This window comes from Erpetoichthys calabaricus, chromosome 4, assembly GCF_900747795.2.
Source record: "Erpetoichthys calabaricus chromosome 4, fErpCal1.3, whole genome shotgun sequence".
NCBI lineage: Eukaryota > Metazoa > Chordata > Cladistia > Polypteriformes > Polypteridae > Erpetoichthys > Erpetoichthys calabaricus.
Genome location: NC_041397.2, coordinates 34,367,936 through 34,387,173, shown reverse-complemented (window position 1 = coordinate 34,387,173; position 19,238 = coordinate 34,367,936). Strand labels below are relative to the sequence as shown.

Sequence of the window (19,238 nt, the reverse complement as noted above, 5' to 3'; positions counted from 1 at the left end):
ATGGGGATGGATGGATATTTTTTGCCCCCCCCCCCCAGACAAGCCAAATGCCCACCCACACATGATGTTCTGGTCACACCTCTGAGTGCCACCCCAATGATATACAATGAAAAATAATTTACGTTAAAGACTTTCTACTGCACTTAAACAAAACTTTTACATTTCTGTAAACTTTACGCAAAATCTGGAAAACATCAATTAATGTTTTCAGCCTTTTTCAGTAGCTAGGACCAGCAAGCAAACTGAAATTTACAGAATTGAAAGTAATAGTTTTGGTGAGATGGTTTCACAACTAAAACATCTCTTTTTTGTATATTTTCTAGCCTTTGAAGCTGTGGATCATTCATCTCTGACTGGGATACCAGGAACACACACAAGACTGCCAGGTAGAAACTTATTTTGTACTCAAAGGGATCTGTTCTAGTGACATTATGGAAGGTTTATTTTTCTCTATTACTTGAATATATCCGCACAGTCATAGCACTGATATTTACTAAAGGATGTTTCTTATTCAGAATATTATTACATTTCTTTCTAAATTAACATTTCATTTCTTGTGTTAACTGTCATTGACGAAATACATGTCAAACCCGTGGCATAAAAAGTAGAACAGAAACAAATATTTAGTGCAGGGCTTCGGCATTGTTTTAATGTGAGTTAATATTGGTCTTGACTTTTGAAAAATGAGGGAGGTTTGTATTCATGTGTAGTTATTCTATTTTGAACATTTATGTTTGATTTTCACTCTTTCTTTTGGGATGTGAAAAGTACTGGTTGTCTGTGGTCGATCTAATCGAAGGCGTGCTGCCGATTCAATTGTGTGCCACTGCATGTGTTTGGATAATGCAAGGAGCTGACTGTGATAACTCTAGCAAGACAGGACTCTGGTAGGATTCGTTATCCCATATTCATGCTGAGTATATAAAACCCGTCAGGTTAACCGCAAGAATAATGTAAGTTCCTCATGAAATCTGTGAATTCTATACTTACTTAATATTTAGGTAGCCTCTTTGCAGCCTCACGCCTTTGCAACAGAAAGATGCTGCTCTTTGGAGGGTTTAAGGATTAGCAGTTGTTTGATCAGTTTAAAGACATGGAAATAATAATTGTTGCAACGTTTTAATTTTTTGATGCTTACGACCACATTTTGTTTCTATAGCTTTGTACCTCGTATGTTGTTTTTGCTTCTGTTTACATTTTTTCTTGTTAATAAAATTGTTTAATATTTCTAGTCATGCATTGGAGTTTGCAAGCTTTTCCTGCTTTTGTGAGTTTCCTTGGTGTATTTCAGTTTGTTTTCCACATGTCAGAGATATGAAAGTTAGGCGATGGGTGTGTGTGCGAGTGCTCCTTGCGATTGACTGGCGTTTCATTTATATTTACTGACAAATTTCATTTCATGTAAGTGACTTACAAATTCATGAGTTAATCTTCTATTGAGTTTCATTCTTTTTTTGCCAAAAACAAAGCAAATTGGCTAACAACGTTGATCATGAGCTAAGTACCCGTCTCTGAAAGATCCATTTTGGTACACTTTATTAATTCCCAATATGCACCATATCTTTTTATATAATACGCTACTGTGGCTGTCCGTTTGTCAATCTAGGATTTTAAATCACCTGTAGCTCGCAAACTGTTTAAATTATTGACCTGAAATTTGGTTCACATATACTACGTGACATCTACTATCCGCTTTCGGGGTGATGATTGACCTCCGAGGTTATTCCTCATTTCATTTTTATTTTATTTTATTGTAGAATCAGCTCTTGGCAGTGGCCAGCAGGGTGGCAATGCGGAGAATGTATACGGGCGCCGTTCTCATTCCATACCACTTTCGCCTCACTTCCCCTACCTCTTCATATCTTAAATCATTCTTGAGGCAGATTGAAAACTTAAGTGCCAAATTAAGTGAAAAATTAAGGAAAATGTACTAATTAATTGCAACACAAACACTGACTTAATCAGATTTAATGCGAAAAGATGCCAACGAAAGAAGAGAAGAAGCGGGCCGCTAGGGTGGAGAAAAGAGGAGCTGCTCAGTCAGAAAGCAGCAAGCGCATCAACCTCTGAGCAAACGAATGCTAAACTACAGAGAAAGAGTCTGAAAACTAGGAATGATCAAGTCAAGTGTATTCACTGCACATTATCGTGCAGTGCGCCGTTACTGGTACAAAAATAATTTGAAACTGACAACAGCAGAGCTAAATACAAAGTTGGTGTCAAAACATATACTCTTGCACTTCTATAATTCCAGACTGCTTTCTGAGTTTTAACCTGATGAGATGACAGCCCAATATGCCACAACATGCTGAGGTCTTTAACTAACTTTGTTTCAATTTGCTACAAGTACCCTGCTTCCCAAAGCTTCTCACAACATACAGATGGCTCGCCCTTTGTGTGAAGGAGCTGCATTGTTCTGTCTGTTGGCATCTTGGCTAAACAAATTTCTTCTTTCCTTGCAGCTAGCGTATTACAAAATCTATTGAATTTTCATTTATTTTTCAATGCGCTTTCCTAAGAATGTTCTGCAAAACTATTGAGCTGGAGTGCCATTTGTTGTCACATTATTCCCTTTATTAGTTCACTTTCATAAATGTCACACCTGCATATATCCCATGTAGCATGTCATACTGTATCTGAGGACACTGATTTTTGCACATTTTACATACACAAAAACAAGTCCAGTGGGAAACACTTTTCAAACGTTTCCCACTGCACAGCACAGCCAAGCACAAATAAGCACAGTAATAAAAGCAGTACACAGCAATGCCTTTTCTTCTTTTCTCTGTCTCTGTCCTTCCATCTCCACTTCTCCTCCAGCAAGCTTTGTGCCTCTTCCTACCGACTCTCGCTCCTGGAGCAGTGGCAGCGGTCTTCTTTTATCTTGCATCCGGGAGTACTTCAGGTGGCCCATTAGCGTGATCCGGAAATACTTCTTTGTGAGGTGGAAGCTCAATAAGGTAGGGCCCTAAAGCACCCCCTGGCGGCACCCACAGAATCTGACAGTGCTGTGTCGAACTGCAACTCCCATGAAGCCCTGTGGGAATCCGAGGCACTGCTGCAACCCATCTAGCGCTCCAGGGGAAATAACACCCTGTGTATGTTCTCTCCCCCAGTCCTTCCATTAAGAAGCTGTCACAGCCGGGCAAGGGCACCGGCCATCCACCACACCAGATAGTTTTCTGGCTCTGTTTACATGAACAGTATGGTAACCTATGAAATTGCTGGGAAATGCAGTATATTATACTAGGTCTTGATATGAGAAATTTCCATGTGAACAGTCTTAAAATTCTTTTGAACTGGGTTTTGTTAACATATCAATACAATATCTGACTGCAGTTGTACAAGTACTGCAAACCAGACAGGAAAGATCTACAGCAGAGGAGATAAAAGATTGATAATAAAAGGTGACGCAGTTTAATGCATTGCAGCAGCTGAAATTTTTAAGTGGTGACTGTGAAGAGTGCTAGTTAAGGATAACACTAAAGAGGGGATCATCCATATGCTGAGAATTATTGAAGGCATTCCTCTTGTTTAGCTTTCATTTTTCCTAATTTGAAACAGTACGGGACATTGTAAACCCAAAGCAATTTATGAGTAGATTGATTCTTCCAACTGAGCAGAATAATATGTCTGGTGAGTAGTACAGTGCACGTTACAATAGCTGAACAAACTTCAAGCTGTGGTTTTTCATTCGCTTTACCTGAGCTATTAGTGGATGAGGATATAATGTAGACCCAAACCTGCTTAACAAGTCATTGATTCGCTGATATTTATCTCAGTTTTATTCATAAAGGTGATCACAACTTTATCAGCAAATTACAGGAATAACCAACATGCGTAAAAGGAACTTGAGTCTGCTTGCAACCCTGCAATAGCAGAAGAGAGTTTAGAAAATGGATGCTACAAATAAAGGGTGTAATGTTAAAAAAAAACACATTCACATTATGATTAAAAGCTCAAATTATTAGCATGAACAGACAGATGAATGATTCCAGTAATAATCTCAGGGGTCTGCTAATTGAGCAAGATGATTGTCTTTAAACAATGAGCAAAGATGCATTTCCTCATATAAATTTAGAATAATATTATAATGTGTATATGTTGTATGCTGTGTTATATGTATATAATACTGCATATTATATTGTGTATATGTTACACTTTTGTAATTATCAAAAAAGCAACTAGAATATTTTTTTAGAAAAAGATACTGCAATATGAATTAAGAACATTAGGTTAAAGGTCATACAAATGAAAAACTATAAAAAAAAGTTTACCATAGTGCAGATAATGAATAGAAAATATTATATAATTAACAGAAACCATCACAAATCTTGAACAGAATATTGCTACAAAAACATATGAAAATGAGAAGTGTCCAAACACTTTTCAGATTGCTCTCGCAAGTATTACAGTCGTTTTCTTCTTTTGTTAACATCTGGTATTTCAGGTCAGAAAGATACTATGGAAGTCGACTGCCCAAATTGTGTTCTGTGAAAGTGCTAATAAATAAAAAGAAAATGTAGCGGTGCCTCTTGGCCGACACGTTTTGAGACTACTGTCTCTTCCTCAGGGTGAGGTGCGTAAATATCTTGATTAAAACAGAACACTTTATTCAGTGGAAACAGGGACTCGATCATTCATATTAATACATCAAAAACAAATATAAAATAACAGTTTAAGTCATGAGCAAACAGAACTTTCATAGGCTATTAGACACATGAAATGTAGCATATAATTGTATGTAAAGAAAATCCAGTACTAAATATATCACATTCGCCAGCTGTGTTTCATAAAGAATAATTTAGAAAAAAGAAGAAAATGTATTAAAAATGTAGGTCAGACATTCTGTTTTTCAAATTCAGATTGTAGGGCTACCAAGAAAAAAAATATAAAATAAATTATAGATCATTATATAAATGTATAAACTTTAAAATGTAGTGGGATAAGGTCCCACAATAGACAGTGCAAACTTACCAAAGATATGGACAGGATTTATGCAACAGTTTTGATTTTTAATAAGTTTGCAGACCTTTCAGAAAATGTATTTTCATTTTGTCATTTTTTGGGTAATGAGTATAGATTGATGGACAAAAATGGTATATGTGTCCATTTAAAATTAAATCTACAACTCAATAAATTGTGGAGAATGTGAAGGCATCTGAATACTTTTTTGAATCCACTGTACGGGTATGAAAACCCCTCACTGGAAAATAGTAAATCAGTGTTCTAGCTAGCATACATCAACTTTGGGTTTCTTTTCTCCCAAGCTGCCAGTCATTAAGAGCTCAACTTCACTGAGGCCACCTGGGATTGCAGTGTCTCATTTTTATACATCCACCTGGCTTTGTGTCTTTGCGTGAAGTTCTTGTAATCCTCACCCCTACAACCTCGATTACAGTGAACTGCAGCTTCCCTACTCTGTCAGCCATTTCAGTAAAGGATGTTTATATAGATGGCACATTCAGCCTCACCAATGTAAAAACTGGGACAAGGATACAAATAATACGTACACGACACCCATTGTATTAAAATCAGAGCAGTCTCATTATTTCATTTCAATTTCTTTAACAATGACAGTATCTCTCTTGTGAATATTAATAAAGCAACATTGGCATAGCTGACACAGGGCCGCACAATTAATTTTGAAAAAAAGTAACATAAAGACTTCCAGAAGGAAAGGTTAATAAAATGTAGGTATGTATTGTATAGTTTCTTTGAAATTAGTTTTTGCACTTTAAATACTTAATTTTTGTGTGAGAGTATGACACTGTAAGTACATTATTTCAGAAACACTTAGGCCACTTAAATTAAATTTAACCTGGTTAAAATATTTGTAGGTTATTTACTTATTGAATTGAATGGACATTTAATGTGAAGTAAGTAAAACTGTTGCTGTTTGGATTTTTTTTGAGTGGGCACCACAGAAGTGGACACTTTATCGTTATATGCTATTTATTTTCATTAACGTGCATAGTAATATTAATGACAGAAAGCACACATTAAATTGTGTTTTATCAGGTTAATTTATTATTTTTTATATTTCACATGTTATGATTTACAAATTATGAAAATGTCACTATAATTTAATAAATAAACAAGAAAGTGTGTCTGTCCCAATGTTCGTCACAACGCAATCACCAACTGAGAGGAAGAGTAAATAACCAAAACCTACAATTTCGATGATTAATAAAAAAAATTAAATGTCTGAACATGTAAACATGATTAAAAAAAATAAGGAAAACCCTAAAACAGTAAATTCTAATTTAAGTCGAAAAAAATAATATATCAAGGTTGTAAGAAATGTGGCAGCACTTCCACGTCATTTACATGCGATCGAGGCTACAATTCTAACCAGAATCAGAAAGGGAGAGGATGCTTTCATTGCACGTATACCAGTGATTTTTAATGACCTCCCTTTCGAATTCAAGTAACTTCAATTTCCAGTACGTCTTGCATTTGCAATGTCCATAAATAAAACGCAAGGACAACTTAAATTTACTGGACTTTACCACAAAAAACAGTGCTGTTTACACGGCCACATAAAAGTCACCTGGTCCAGGGTAGAATCAGGAAAGAATTTATATGTTTTTGCTCTTGATGGCAAAACAAAAAATGTTGCATATCATAAAGCACTCTAAATAACTTGTAGCAACTATAATCCATTATCTTCATATATAATATGCTACCATGGCTGTTCTTTTGTCTGTCAGGGATTTTAAATCACCTTTAGCTCGCAAACCGTTTGCCCTATTGACCTGAAATGTGGTACACATATACTACGTGACGTCTACTGTCTACTTTCGGGGTGACGATTGACTGCCACAATTACTCCTCTTTTTATTTTTATTTTATTTCATTGTAGAATCAATTCTCGGCAGTGGCCAGCAGGGCGGCCGTGTGGCTCATGCGTACAGGTATTCTCATCCCTACCACCTTCGCTGTCACTTCCTCTAGCTCTTCATATCTTAAATCATTCTTGAGGCAGATTAAAGACTTAAGTGCCTTTTAAATGAAAAATTAAAGAAAATGTACTAATTGCAGCACAAACACTGACTTAATCAGTTGTAATGTGAAAAGATGGTGACGAAAGAAGAGAAGAAGCGGGCTGCTAGGGTGGAGAAAAGAAGAGCTGCTCAGGAAGCAGCAAGCGCATCAAATTCTTAGCAAACAAATGCTAAACGTACAGAGAAAGAGGATGAAAACTATAAGTCAAGTGCACGATATCATGCAGTCTGCTGTTACTGGTTCATTAATAATAATAAGCAGTTTGACTTTTGAACAATATTCAAATAATAAATGAATTGCCAAATAATAAATTGAAACTGTTTCACTTTTTTTCCATCCTGAGAAACAGCTGTGCATCCCCACTAGTATCATACATATAAACTAAAAAATCCTTGTTAATCATCTTCTCATGTAAATGCCCCCTTGGGAATAATAAAGTTAATCTAATCATGAAAATTATTTTCATAAATGCTAGTCATTTAGGAAACTACTGTAACAGGTTAGTTACTTTTTTCCTTTCTGTATTTCTTTTTTGCAAAGTCCTTGACGAGACGCCTTATTTTTATTTTTTTTGGCTCTTTCTTTTTCAGTAGAGAGAAATGACAGGATTGCGCACATTGATTTGATCATGTACAGTTTCAAAATTATGACCAAGGACGGCTGGTCTTAGAACTTGTAACAGGGGCTGTCACTGGTTTAATGGTCTGAAACCATATGCTTTCAAATCGCTGATTGCAATGCTAATCACATGCATTTGCTGCATGGATTGCTAAATATAAAACTATGCAAATTTTTGAGAAAAAAGGAAGGCACTTTGAGGGCCTGTAGGATTTCTCACCCACTCCATGCAGTTTGTAATGCCACTGTGCAGCAATTGCAGTTTTTTTTAAATTTCATGTTCTTCCTGCATGCTTGTCCTTAAAGGTATTGTTCATAATTCGAATTATGGTGTCTTTTTCTAAAAATGTTCTGCTTGATCGTTTGATTTGATAAGCACTGCACTTTTGTTCAGGTAGTAAGAGCTTTAAGGTAGATTGACTGAGTGTCTCACTGAATCACACCTCTTTAACCTTTTGTTTTGGAGCACTGATCATATGTCATATTACTAATTGTATATATGATTGTGATGTCTTTTATTATCTTAACAGTAATTTTTAATTTAATTCAATTAAACGTGCAAGTGGTGGTGAGTAAAGACTATTCTGGGGTAGGTTGAAAGAGAGTAAACATTAAGAACTACAGGAGAAGTTAAAAGAATATTCCTATTTTAAATATTAAATGAAAACTCAAAAATATTATAAATGAAAACAATTTAATGACAGCACAATGATTTGGACTGCCGCCTCACAGGTACAAGAGAATGGTTTGAATCCTGGTCTAGATTTGCTTGTTGCTTCCATGTTGTCCTTTGACATCTTACAAATGTGTAGATTAAGTTTATTGCCATCTTTAACTTGATTAGCTGAGCTTAAGTGTAGCTTTGTGTGAGTCTGCCCTGCAATGGACTGGCACCCTGTCCTTGGCTGGTTCCTGACTTACTATGATTGCCACCAAGAGGATTTTCAGTGATTAAGCAGGTTCAGTAAATGGATGGACACTTAGATGGACAAATGCCCATTGGCACAGTTAGTTGCCTTGTGGATTGGTTGGCTTCACTCTTCGTTGAGAATTAATGTTCTGACACTATATTCTGGCTACCTAGGAATGACAGCTCACATGAAACTGTGTCAATTGTTGTATCAATAAATTGTTACATTAAATTGTTTGCATGAGTAATAACTCATAGTTGCAGTGCCTACAACAGTATTTTGCAAATAAGATCAAACAAAGCTGATTCTCCCTTCATTCACATATTGTTGCACAGTCGCACATTTAGTCACACAAAGTCACTAGAGTAGCTCTGAGCAGAATGACACAAGTCCAGTTCCCTACTAGGCAAACTCATTTTGATACATCAGTTATTTGTCTGACACTCTGTGTGTTTCTTGTACCGATTCAGCCACACTCTTTACAGCAAGGACTTAATAGAAAAGGAAAAATCAACCTAATCAACCTGTAAGTGTTGACATTGGAATACCTAAAGAAAACAAGAAGATATGTGAAAACTCACTGCAGGCAGTAACCAAGGCCGGGAACAAATTCAGGTCCATGGAATTGTGTGGGAATGTTGCTGAGCACCTTAGCATACTAGGAATGCAAGCAAAACAGATTTTGTTGGTTACTGAAAGGTGATGCACAAGCTTCATCAGCAACGCAGAATGTAGAATCATAATATAAAACAGGAAAGACAAAGAACAAATTACACAGTTTCAAGACACAGAAGTATACATGCAATCCAGCCAACATACATTTAATGTACTATGTCCCTATGCTAATGTGTTTGTTGGAGAGGACAGTCATACTTAAAGGCTTCATTATACAGTCTGATGGCTGTGTGAGGAAAAGACCCCACACCATGCTGAAATGAGCCAGTTGAGAAAAATGCCCCAGGGCAATGCATCATGGATAGTATGGGCACAATTAGTCATGAAGGACTCTTTTTTGCCACTGTCTCACAGACGTCCAGAGTCGGCAACGTCATGCAGCTGGTCCACCCTCTTAGTCTGGACTGACTTGAACAGGTGTTATTATAACAGCAAACCACAATTTAGAATAACACACCGGCCACTGTGTGGTGGTAGAATATCTCCAGCAGCCTGTCACACAACATTAAAGCACCAAAAACAAGAGCCTGCTCTGGACTTTTTTGTACAGCTTGTTTGGTCTGTTCACCCAATCCAGTCTACTGTTCTGATGAACCCCAGGTATTTATAAGTCTGGATCACTTCCAATTCCTCCCCATGATATTCACAAATATTCAAATATTTGACACTCTACAGCACACCAGAAGTCATCTGTCAACTCTATTGCCATAGTAATGTCCAGTACCATGTGGTTCTCCCTACACCCCACAGATAAGTTCTCCATCACCATTCTATACTCCTCTTCACCCACAGTGCTGTAGCAACCAACAATTCAGGATCATTTGAAAACTTCTGTAGATGACATAAATTGGAGTGCTTCTTTACAAAGTCAAGAGAAAGGGAAAAGTACAGTCCCTAAGATGGAGTATCACTCGGTTTACAGCCACTTGTCCACTCTGTGAAATGTCTATTGATTTTGCATGCTGCTAGCACATAATTTATACTTACGACAAATTGCCTGATTGGTTGAGTGCTTGACATGAAAAGACAGTCCTTTAATAATAATAATAATTAATTTCATTTATATAGAGCTTTTCTCACTACTCAACAAGCTGTACATAGACAGAGGTGTGACAATGCGGGTTCTACTCCATGCTCCCGCTACTCTTCAGGAAGCCTCTCGAACCCAACACTGTTGGTAATGTAACCGGATGAGCTGGACAATGAGGACCCCAAACGATGCAAGGGTAAGGTGTAAAGTACAAACATCAAAGTCATTAAATAAATAATCCATTAAACTAGGGTGAAATGTGGAGGTTAAAATAATCCAATAAAACCAAGGTTAAAATACCACCAGGAGCGTTAAAAATCTTTCATTGCCAGGTGCTTCCCTCTTCAAACTGACGCCTCTCCAGCTTATCCTTCGTAGGCCTTGCAGCACAGAGAGACGTACGCCATCACGCACAGACATCCATTATTATTATGGCCCGTGTCCCCGCCACCTAATCCACAGCATTCCGCACAGAGCCACCAGACCCTGCTCCCGCTCCCACCGCCGCCCATCTAGGTTCCTTCTGGCAAGTGCGTGACATCCTCCCACATATGCTTATACAAGCTCCACCCGGCGAGAAGACATTCCAAATTGCAGTGATCACTCCTGCTCCAGGCGGATCAACAGGAGTGACCCTCAGGCTTCCTCCTGAGACACCATCCCTCTCCTCCTGCTTCTTCCTGATAAGCGGCGGCTTACTCCAACTCCTTTCTTCCTTCTGTCCATTAACCTCCACTTAATGTGTCTTTGTATTCTCTTCTCCCCTTCGCACTCACGCTCCTACTATTTATAATGGGGACGTGGCACAGGTGCAGCGATTAGCAGCTCCTGGCATCAATTACAGACAGGGGAGATCCCACACCTCTGCACTTCAGTACAGAAACGCCCAAGCCTGTATCGTGCCCGGCGATTATTTATTTAAAAACTGGCCTTTCCTTCTGAGCTGCGGACCCGCTATATCACAAGAGGATAACCATTTCAACCACCTACAATGTGTAGGACCCACCCGGATGATATGACAGCAACCAATATTGCGCCAGTACACTCACCACACATTAACCTTTAAGTGGTGAAGGGGTGAGAGAGACAGTTAGCCAATAAGAGACAGTGGATGATTAGGGGGACAGAGAGGTCAAGGCTGTGATGATAAATAATTTACCCAGGACATCAGGATAAGCCCTACTCTTTTTGAAGGATGCCCAGGGATCTTCAATGACCGCAGTGAGTCAGGACCTTGGTTTTATGTCTCAATTGAAGGATGGTGACATATTTACAGGACAGGGTCCCCGTCACTGCATTGGGGCATTGGGACCCCCTCACCAACACCTCTTCCAGCAGCAACCCAAGCTTTTCCTAGATGGCCTCCCATACAAGTACTGGCCAGGTCCCAGCATTCAAGTGGGTGGGTGATGGGTAACAGTGTTTATTGTACTGAACTATATCATCACATAATTGGCTAAAATTGGTGAATAATTAGACACTAAGTTGTACTTGAGACTTTTGCTTTTGAACAGAAAGTTCTGCATACAGGTTTGTGGTGTATGACAACTTCTTCTTTGCTAAAGGGTCCTCCTTTTTCCCCTACTTTAGTTCTTAACATTGCACGAATCTGAGAAGCTCTGATGATTGTTCCAAGAACATTAACATTGGCAAGGGATCCCACATGATGGACAATTCTGTTCAATCTGTCTGATAAAGAGCTGTTCATTAAAAACAGAGTCTAAATGCTTGCACAAATGTACAACTATAAGCCAATGACTGCAATTTACTACACTTTATAATATTAACATACATAAACATTAAAACTACATTAGATACAGTGCAAAACAGATCAGTTTTTTATTATATTGGAATCATTTAATGTCCATTTTAATTGAGCTATGATGAGTTGGCAATGCAGGAGTTGGGGAACAACTGACTGGCATTTGATTCTGCAATATCAGAAAGTGTAAAAAGAAGAGACGGACAAACACCAAATTAAGCAGACTCAAAAACGCTGCAAGGTTTCCTTTTACTTTACAAATGTTGAACTTTAGTTGGCTGTCATATTTTTTATTCTTTACATGTGTGTATCACTTTTTACACTTTGGTGTTCTTAGTATCATCCTCGATCAGGTGGGCTGCAACAATAGGACCCCTCACCAGAATTGAACCATTTAGCAGTTTAAAGGATGAGGAAGATGTACACTCACTACAGTCTTTCAGAAATTATAGTAATAGTAGCGCTGTCTGTTTTATTTAGACACAAATCATTATGCCAATACCTTGAAAAAGTATTACTTTCCAGAAGTGTCCATCAGAAGAGGGGCATAGTCCTCTCTAATACTGAACATTACATGGTAAGCCCAAGGGTGCTGAGGTTTATTTTCTTCTGACCTCAGATGACCATTTGTAGGAAGTTAAGTGAACAGCATTAAATGTGATGCTTCAGTGGGCTCCGTGTAGACTTCTCTGCAGAGACAGAGCTAGACCTGTTGTTAGGAAAAACATTTTCTACTCGTATAGTCTAAGCTTATTTGTATTTCATCTAAAACTGCCCACGCCTCATCTGTTGGCCATCTGTTTTAAAATGATGTGTGATTAAAAATGTCACAAGGAGATTAAAAATACATTTTTTATACTCATTTTCTCTTTCAAAAGCATTCGTTGCAGTAAATATTCATTTAATACACTAACTTGAAGTAAGAAATAAGAATCAAAGTAAGAAAACCATTATGCAGTGGGCGAGTATTTAATATAAATGTTTGTTAACTCAGCCACTGGACCATGAAAAGCTTTAAAAACAGATTCTGCTCCAAATTACTCTCAAATGCTCCCTCTGCAGTGTACTTTTACTCCATAACTTTGTCACCATGCAAGGGTGAAATCACTGAAGTGCTGCCAAACTGGCTAAAGACAAATGAGGGTTCTTCACATTTCTGCACTATAACCCTCTCTGTTCTTTTCTGCATCTCAAACTCAGGTCCTCGATACTGAAAGCAAGTTACTGTCCATCCATTTTCATGTCCTAATTCTGAACAGGCTATTGGAACACTGGAGCTTATTATTGTTTAAATAAGGTACAGAATAATTTCGTAGCATTTAAGGTCACACACACAAAAGATGTGCGAAGGATTGAAATACAAGATATTAAGTTTAGTTCAGGGCTGCAGTGGACCGCAGTCTTAGCGGCATTGGTCCTATCAACTTTAAAGGGTGAAAACCAAAGATTGGTCAGAAAAAAGAAATGTTGTTGTCCGGTGTGGAGGGCCCTGACCTTAGAGCCATTTTCCTACTGACATTAAGAGGCACATGGATCCAGGCTAAGCCTGCTTCTTGTCTCATTTTTACTACTCATTGTACATAGAAGTTAAGTATCGCTCAAGCATTTCCACCGTTCATTTGCTTCCTACTCCATATGTGTAGCTCATGCTAACAGGCAGTTCTTCAGATAGGCCTGAGCGACATCATGGCTGGTAAGTGTTAAATTGCATAAATTTTGTTTAGAATTTTCTCCTCCTTTTTCCGGGTCTTCAATTCCATGTAGTAGCGGTACATTTCGGTGTCTTGTAAGTCTGTAGTACTAGGGGGTTGTACCATGTTACATCTTGCCTGAAGAAGGGGCCTGAGTTGCTTCGAAAACTTGCATATTGTAATCTTTTTAGTTAGCCAATAAAAGGTGTCATTTTACTTGACTTTTCACTACTCCTTTTTGGAAACATTTTGTTGAGTTGATTACTTAGTTATAGTGGTTTCTTGGAATCCTGAATCCATTCCTGTCTTTCATTTTTTTGTTTTGTCTTCATTTTGATATAGTTGATCATTTTTCGCATTTTCTTCCCACACCATTTTGTTTATTTTGATCACTGCTGTTTCATGGTATTGTTGTTTTAACAGTGCTATGGAAATGACTCAGAATTATAAACAAACAACATCACTGGATCAACAGTATAAAGTTCAGAGTTTGACAGTTGCTTTAGTTATTATTTTCCCGGCTTTAGAACGTTTTTCTACATTTCTTGAAACTACAAATTTGGATTTTGTTTTGGCTTAATGAAAGATCGTCTGATTTTCTTGTTTTGATCTCGGCATGTTTTGGGACTTACGCTTAATCTGCTGATCCTCATTTCAAATCTTTTCCGGCATGTGGTACCATTTTAAACACTCACTTTTCTTATTTGGATCAGTTTTCTGCACTACTCACTTTTTGTGTAAAACTAAGTGAAAACACTTATTGAAGTTTATGCTATTAAAGGTTCAGTACACCCTGGAATAGTGCATAATGAGAAAGTATGCAGGTGCATAATAATAAAAGGAATATTAAGGAAAAATATATAAATGACATCAAAAATCACTGCAGTAATTTTATCCATCTTCCTTATTAGAAAATATGTAAATAGCCATCATTTGATATAAAGATTGATTGGCAGATTTACTAGTGTGAGAAAAATCAGAAGTATTGAAAAATTGATGGGTCCTATGCAGAGATGGTACCTCCATGCTCATTTTATCTTCACAAGTCTGCCCTAGATACCAGAAGGCGTCCATTTTCCTGCTCCAGTTGGTGTCAGTCTAATATATCTGTGCTAATAGATATATTTAATAAGTCAGGGCTAGAAACACTCCTTCGATCTAGGCATCCTATCCCTTCCTACTTCTTCTGTTTGCATCAGTACTCTGTGCTCTGAACATGTGGAGTCACCTTATCTTCCCCTCTTTCAATTCATCCGCTATTCTCATTAGTGTCAAATCAAAAAAGGCAAGATTACAAGGGGATAGTATAGTCATGGGGGACTTTAATTATCCAAATATTAACTGGGATAACCTTGCAAATGCAGGAGCACAAGAGCAAGAGTTTTTAGAAGTAATCAGCAACTGTTTTTTAACACAGTAAGTTAAAGCACCAACACAGGGTGAAGTTTGTCTGGATTTAGTATTTTGTAATAATCAAGATAGAATTGAGGGTGTAGAGGTGATTGAACCACTAGGGTCAGGTGACCATAATACAATACAGTTCTCAGTGTTTTGTAAGAGTGCAGATGCAAAGATTAAAATTGTTAAGTTGAACTTTGGCAGTTCAAATTTTGAACAGATGTGACGAAGTGCAAGGAGGATAGACTGGGATAAGATTTTAAGAGTGGAGACAGTCGAGGAGCAGTGGAACAGGTTTAAACACAGATGAATACGGCATACAAGACTAATAACTTCAAAGTGAATCACAGGGTGTATAAGAACATGAGGGCAACCATTAAGAAGGATATTAGGGAGGCTAAAAGATGGCTGGAGAGGAAAAGAGAAGATAAGGCGAAAGACGACCGTAAGAGATTCTTTTATTATTTTAGTAGTAAAAGAACAGTCAAGCAGTAAAAGATACAGACAGTGAAATAGCAGATGCTGTAAAGTTGCATTTTTCTGAGGTCTTCACAAGTGAGGAAGTGGATAACCTCTCAGCGGTAAACGGGACTACTAAGGAGCTACTGAAGGATATGAAAAATGTAGAGGGAGAAGTGCTGCTCATATTAAATAGGCTGAAATCGAACAAATCACCAGGACCAGAAAATATTTACCCACCAGTTCTTAAGGAGGCTAGTGAGTACATATATAAACCCATATATTTATGGAGTCACTCTGCACTGGGGAAATTCCGAAGGACTGGAAAAATGACAGATATTATCCTATTATATAAAAAGGGTGACAGGGCAGATCCAAGCAACTATAGACCTGTAAGCTTTACTTGCATCACAGCGAAATTAATGGAAGCAATTAAGGATAAGATTGAGCAGCACATGGCAAGTACAGGTTTTTTCTGAATAGTCAGAATGGATTCAGAAGAGGGAGGTCGTGTTTTACTAACATGCTGGAATTCTATGAGGAAGCAACAAATGGATATGATCAAAGTGGAGCTTATGATATTATTTATCTGGACTTTCAGAAAGCATTTGATAAGGTGCCACATGAGAGGTTGGGCATCAAATTAAAAGAAGTGGGAGTTCAGGGTGATGTTTTTAGATGGGTGCAGAATTGGCTCAGACAGCGGAAGCAGAGGGTGATGGTGTGAGGTACCATATCATAATTGGCTGATGTTAAGAGTGGTGTTCCACAGGGGTCAGTTGTAGGGCCACTGCTATTTTTAATATATGTAAATGACTAGGGGGCTTACCCCCTCCTCGCTTTGCTCGCCAACCCCCCTGGCCTGTGCTATGTGCCAGCCACTTCACATCTCTGCTGCTTGCGTTGTGAAAAGGCGGGCTGAACGCACCCAAAGGAGAAGCAGTTGCTCCTCTGAAACCCCCTCTTAAAAACGGTGATACAATGGGAAACAAATACAGTTTTTTTTTACCTCCTCTTTGCTCAATCAGCTGCTGGCTTGCTGCTGCTGTTGTGCCACGTGATCTGCATCTCACTTGGTGCGTCGAACATTTAAAAGTCTGTACAGTAGCTGTCTTTGTCATCTACTCTTTGTCTTTTATTTCCTGCCCCGGGGGTGGTTAACTATCTTGGCACAAAGTCTCATCTCGCGGGATGTGAGTTCTTGATATTTTAGTTTATAATTTAAAAGCGAAATAAGAATCTGAAAATCTAACAACATCACATTAAAGTTCGATAAATTCTGAAAAGAATGATTCCAAACATATATACGTAGGTTTTAAAAAAAGCCTGATTTAAAGCATGACAAAAAATGTGACATAAAAAGTCACATAAAATCGTTGCACAAAGTCATTGCACTTTTAGGCTTAGAATTTTATACATATAGAGTAGACTTAGATAGGAATATAAGTAACAAGCTGGTTAAGTTTGCAGGTGATACAAGATAAGTGGATGGGCAGATAATTTGGAATCTGTTAAATCATTACAGAAGGACTTGTTAGTAAATGTAAAGCAGTTCACATAGGAAGTAAAAATGTTTTAATACACAATGGGAGTTCAGAAAATCGAGACTACATCTTATAAAAAACTATCAACTTCCAGACAGTGTTCAGAAGCCATTAAGAAGGCTAACAGAATGTTAGGTTATATAGCACGATGTGTGGAGTACAAGGAGATTATGCTCAAGCTTTATAACACACTGGTGAGACCTCATCTGGAGGACTGTCTGCAGTTTTGGTCTCCAGGCTACAAAAAGGACATAGCAGCACTAGAAAAGGTCCAAAGAAGAGCAACTAGGATGATTGCAGGGCTACAGGGGATTAAGTTTGAAGAAAGATTAAAAAAGCTGAGCCTTGTTAGTTTAAGCAAAAGAAGATCAAGAGGAGACATGATTGAAGTTTTTAAAATTATGAAGGAAATTAGTCCAGTGGATCAAGACTGTTATTTTAAAATTAGTTAATCAAGAACATTGGGAAACAGTTGGAAACTTAAGGGTAAATTTTACACAAACATTTGGAAGTTTTCTTTACACAGAGAACCATAGACTAAGCTACCAAGTAGCATGGTAGACAGTAAGACTTTAGGAACTTTCAAAACTCGACTTGATGTTTTTTAAGAAGAATTAAGTGGATAGGTCTGACGAGCTATGTTGGGCTGAATGGCTTGTTCTCATCTGGATTGCTCTAATGTTTTAAAAAAAAGTTTTTCCCATAAGTCCACTGTACACCGGTAACTGGTCTTTATTCCCTCCTCAAAACTCTCCCAATCGTATTAATTTGCCACCAGCCCTTTCCCCATTCTCTGAGTTGTGCTGGAAAGGCATCCTTCGAAATATTAAATATTGCTGTAAAAATCCTACTCACCAGCACACACAATTTAAATTTGTTTACAGACTGTATCCTCCATAGCTGTTGTCTAATGGGATCAGAATCCAATCCCCTATATCATTATTACCTTCTTAAAGCCTCTAGCATTTTTCACCACATGTTCTTGGAATTTCTGTCCTCCCTGGCCATCGGACCATACTTTTATTCTATGTTAATTAGTGTTCCCTAATTTTAATTATTTATTTTGTCTTTTTTCTCTTTCTTCATCATGTAAAAAACTTTGAGCTACATTGTTTGTATGAAATTGTGCCATATAAATAAATGTTGTTGTTCTTGTTGTTGTAGGAATGCCCTCTGGCTGTGACTCTCTGGCACTATATGACTGAGATCCTCTCTACGATTCTCTTTTCCCCATTCTTTTATCCCCTCAAATTGTCCTCCTCCTAGACCTTTCTTCTCTTTTAATGACTGAAACTATTGCAACTAAGTTGCTTTTAGCTTCTCGCTAAAGTTTTTCTCCATGTAGAGATCCATAGATACATGGAATAGATTGTGTGGTAGATAACAGTATTCTTTGGGGACCTTTAAAGCTGGTGTGCTTTTGGAGGTGTTAGATGAATAAGATTGACACACTTTTTGGGCTGAATGGCCTGCTCCTATCAGAATGGTTCTAACATGATAGGCTCTTTAAAATATTTTTTATCAGTTACGTTTCTGATTAATCAATGTATAAAAACGTTATTCACTTCAGCAGCAATGTCAGATCCTACTTAGCAAGATCTTGAATTACATTTTAGTTAAGAACACCTTAACTAAATTACAATTTTAAATTACATTTTAGTTGAGAATGAAGCCAGTAGTTATGTTGGTGTAACAGTAGCTTCAGATAGAAACAATTTCACATCATTAAAAATATATTTCACAATTTAGGAAGAAGCTATGTAACAGTTTAAGAAGTGTACTACAATGCTTTAATATTTTTTCTCTTAATCTGTCATCAATTTCTCTTTCAGAGCAAATAAAATCTATAAAGTACAAATATCTGTTATATCTGTGCATTCCACGATAACAAAGGCTAAATGTCAGATAATTTAATCAGCTCTTTGATTTCAATTGCATGGGTGCTCAGCCCTTGAAGCAGAAAACATCTTCCAAAATTGATTTAATAAGTGGAATTGCTTCTCCAGTTTATGACATGTAGCTAAAAATAACAAGTAATGCATGGTAATGGACCTGTCAGGGAGAAATATTTGCATTAAACAATGCTCCACCATATCACTAACTAAAGCATTCCAGTGCTATCTCTTGCATAGATTCAACAAT

General features: G+C 37.6%; 1 protein-coding gene across 1 annotated transcript in view; it reads left to right on the top strand.

Moving 5' to 3' along the window:
* The window catches only part of rxfp2b (relaxin family peptide receptor 2b), a 312,780-nt gene that overhangs the window by 78,821 nt on the left and 214,721 nt on the right, over positions 1-19,238 (top strand). Inside the window, exon 2 of the mRNA XM_028800786.2 lies at positions 324-386. Within this exon, the coding sequence (XP_028656619.2) occupies positions 324-386 (63 nt within the window). The remainder of the gene's footprint in view (positions 1-323; positions 387-19,238) is intronic.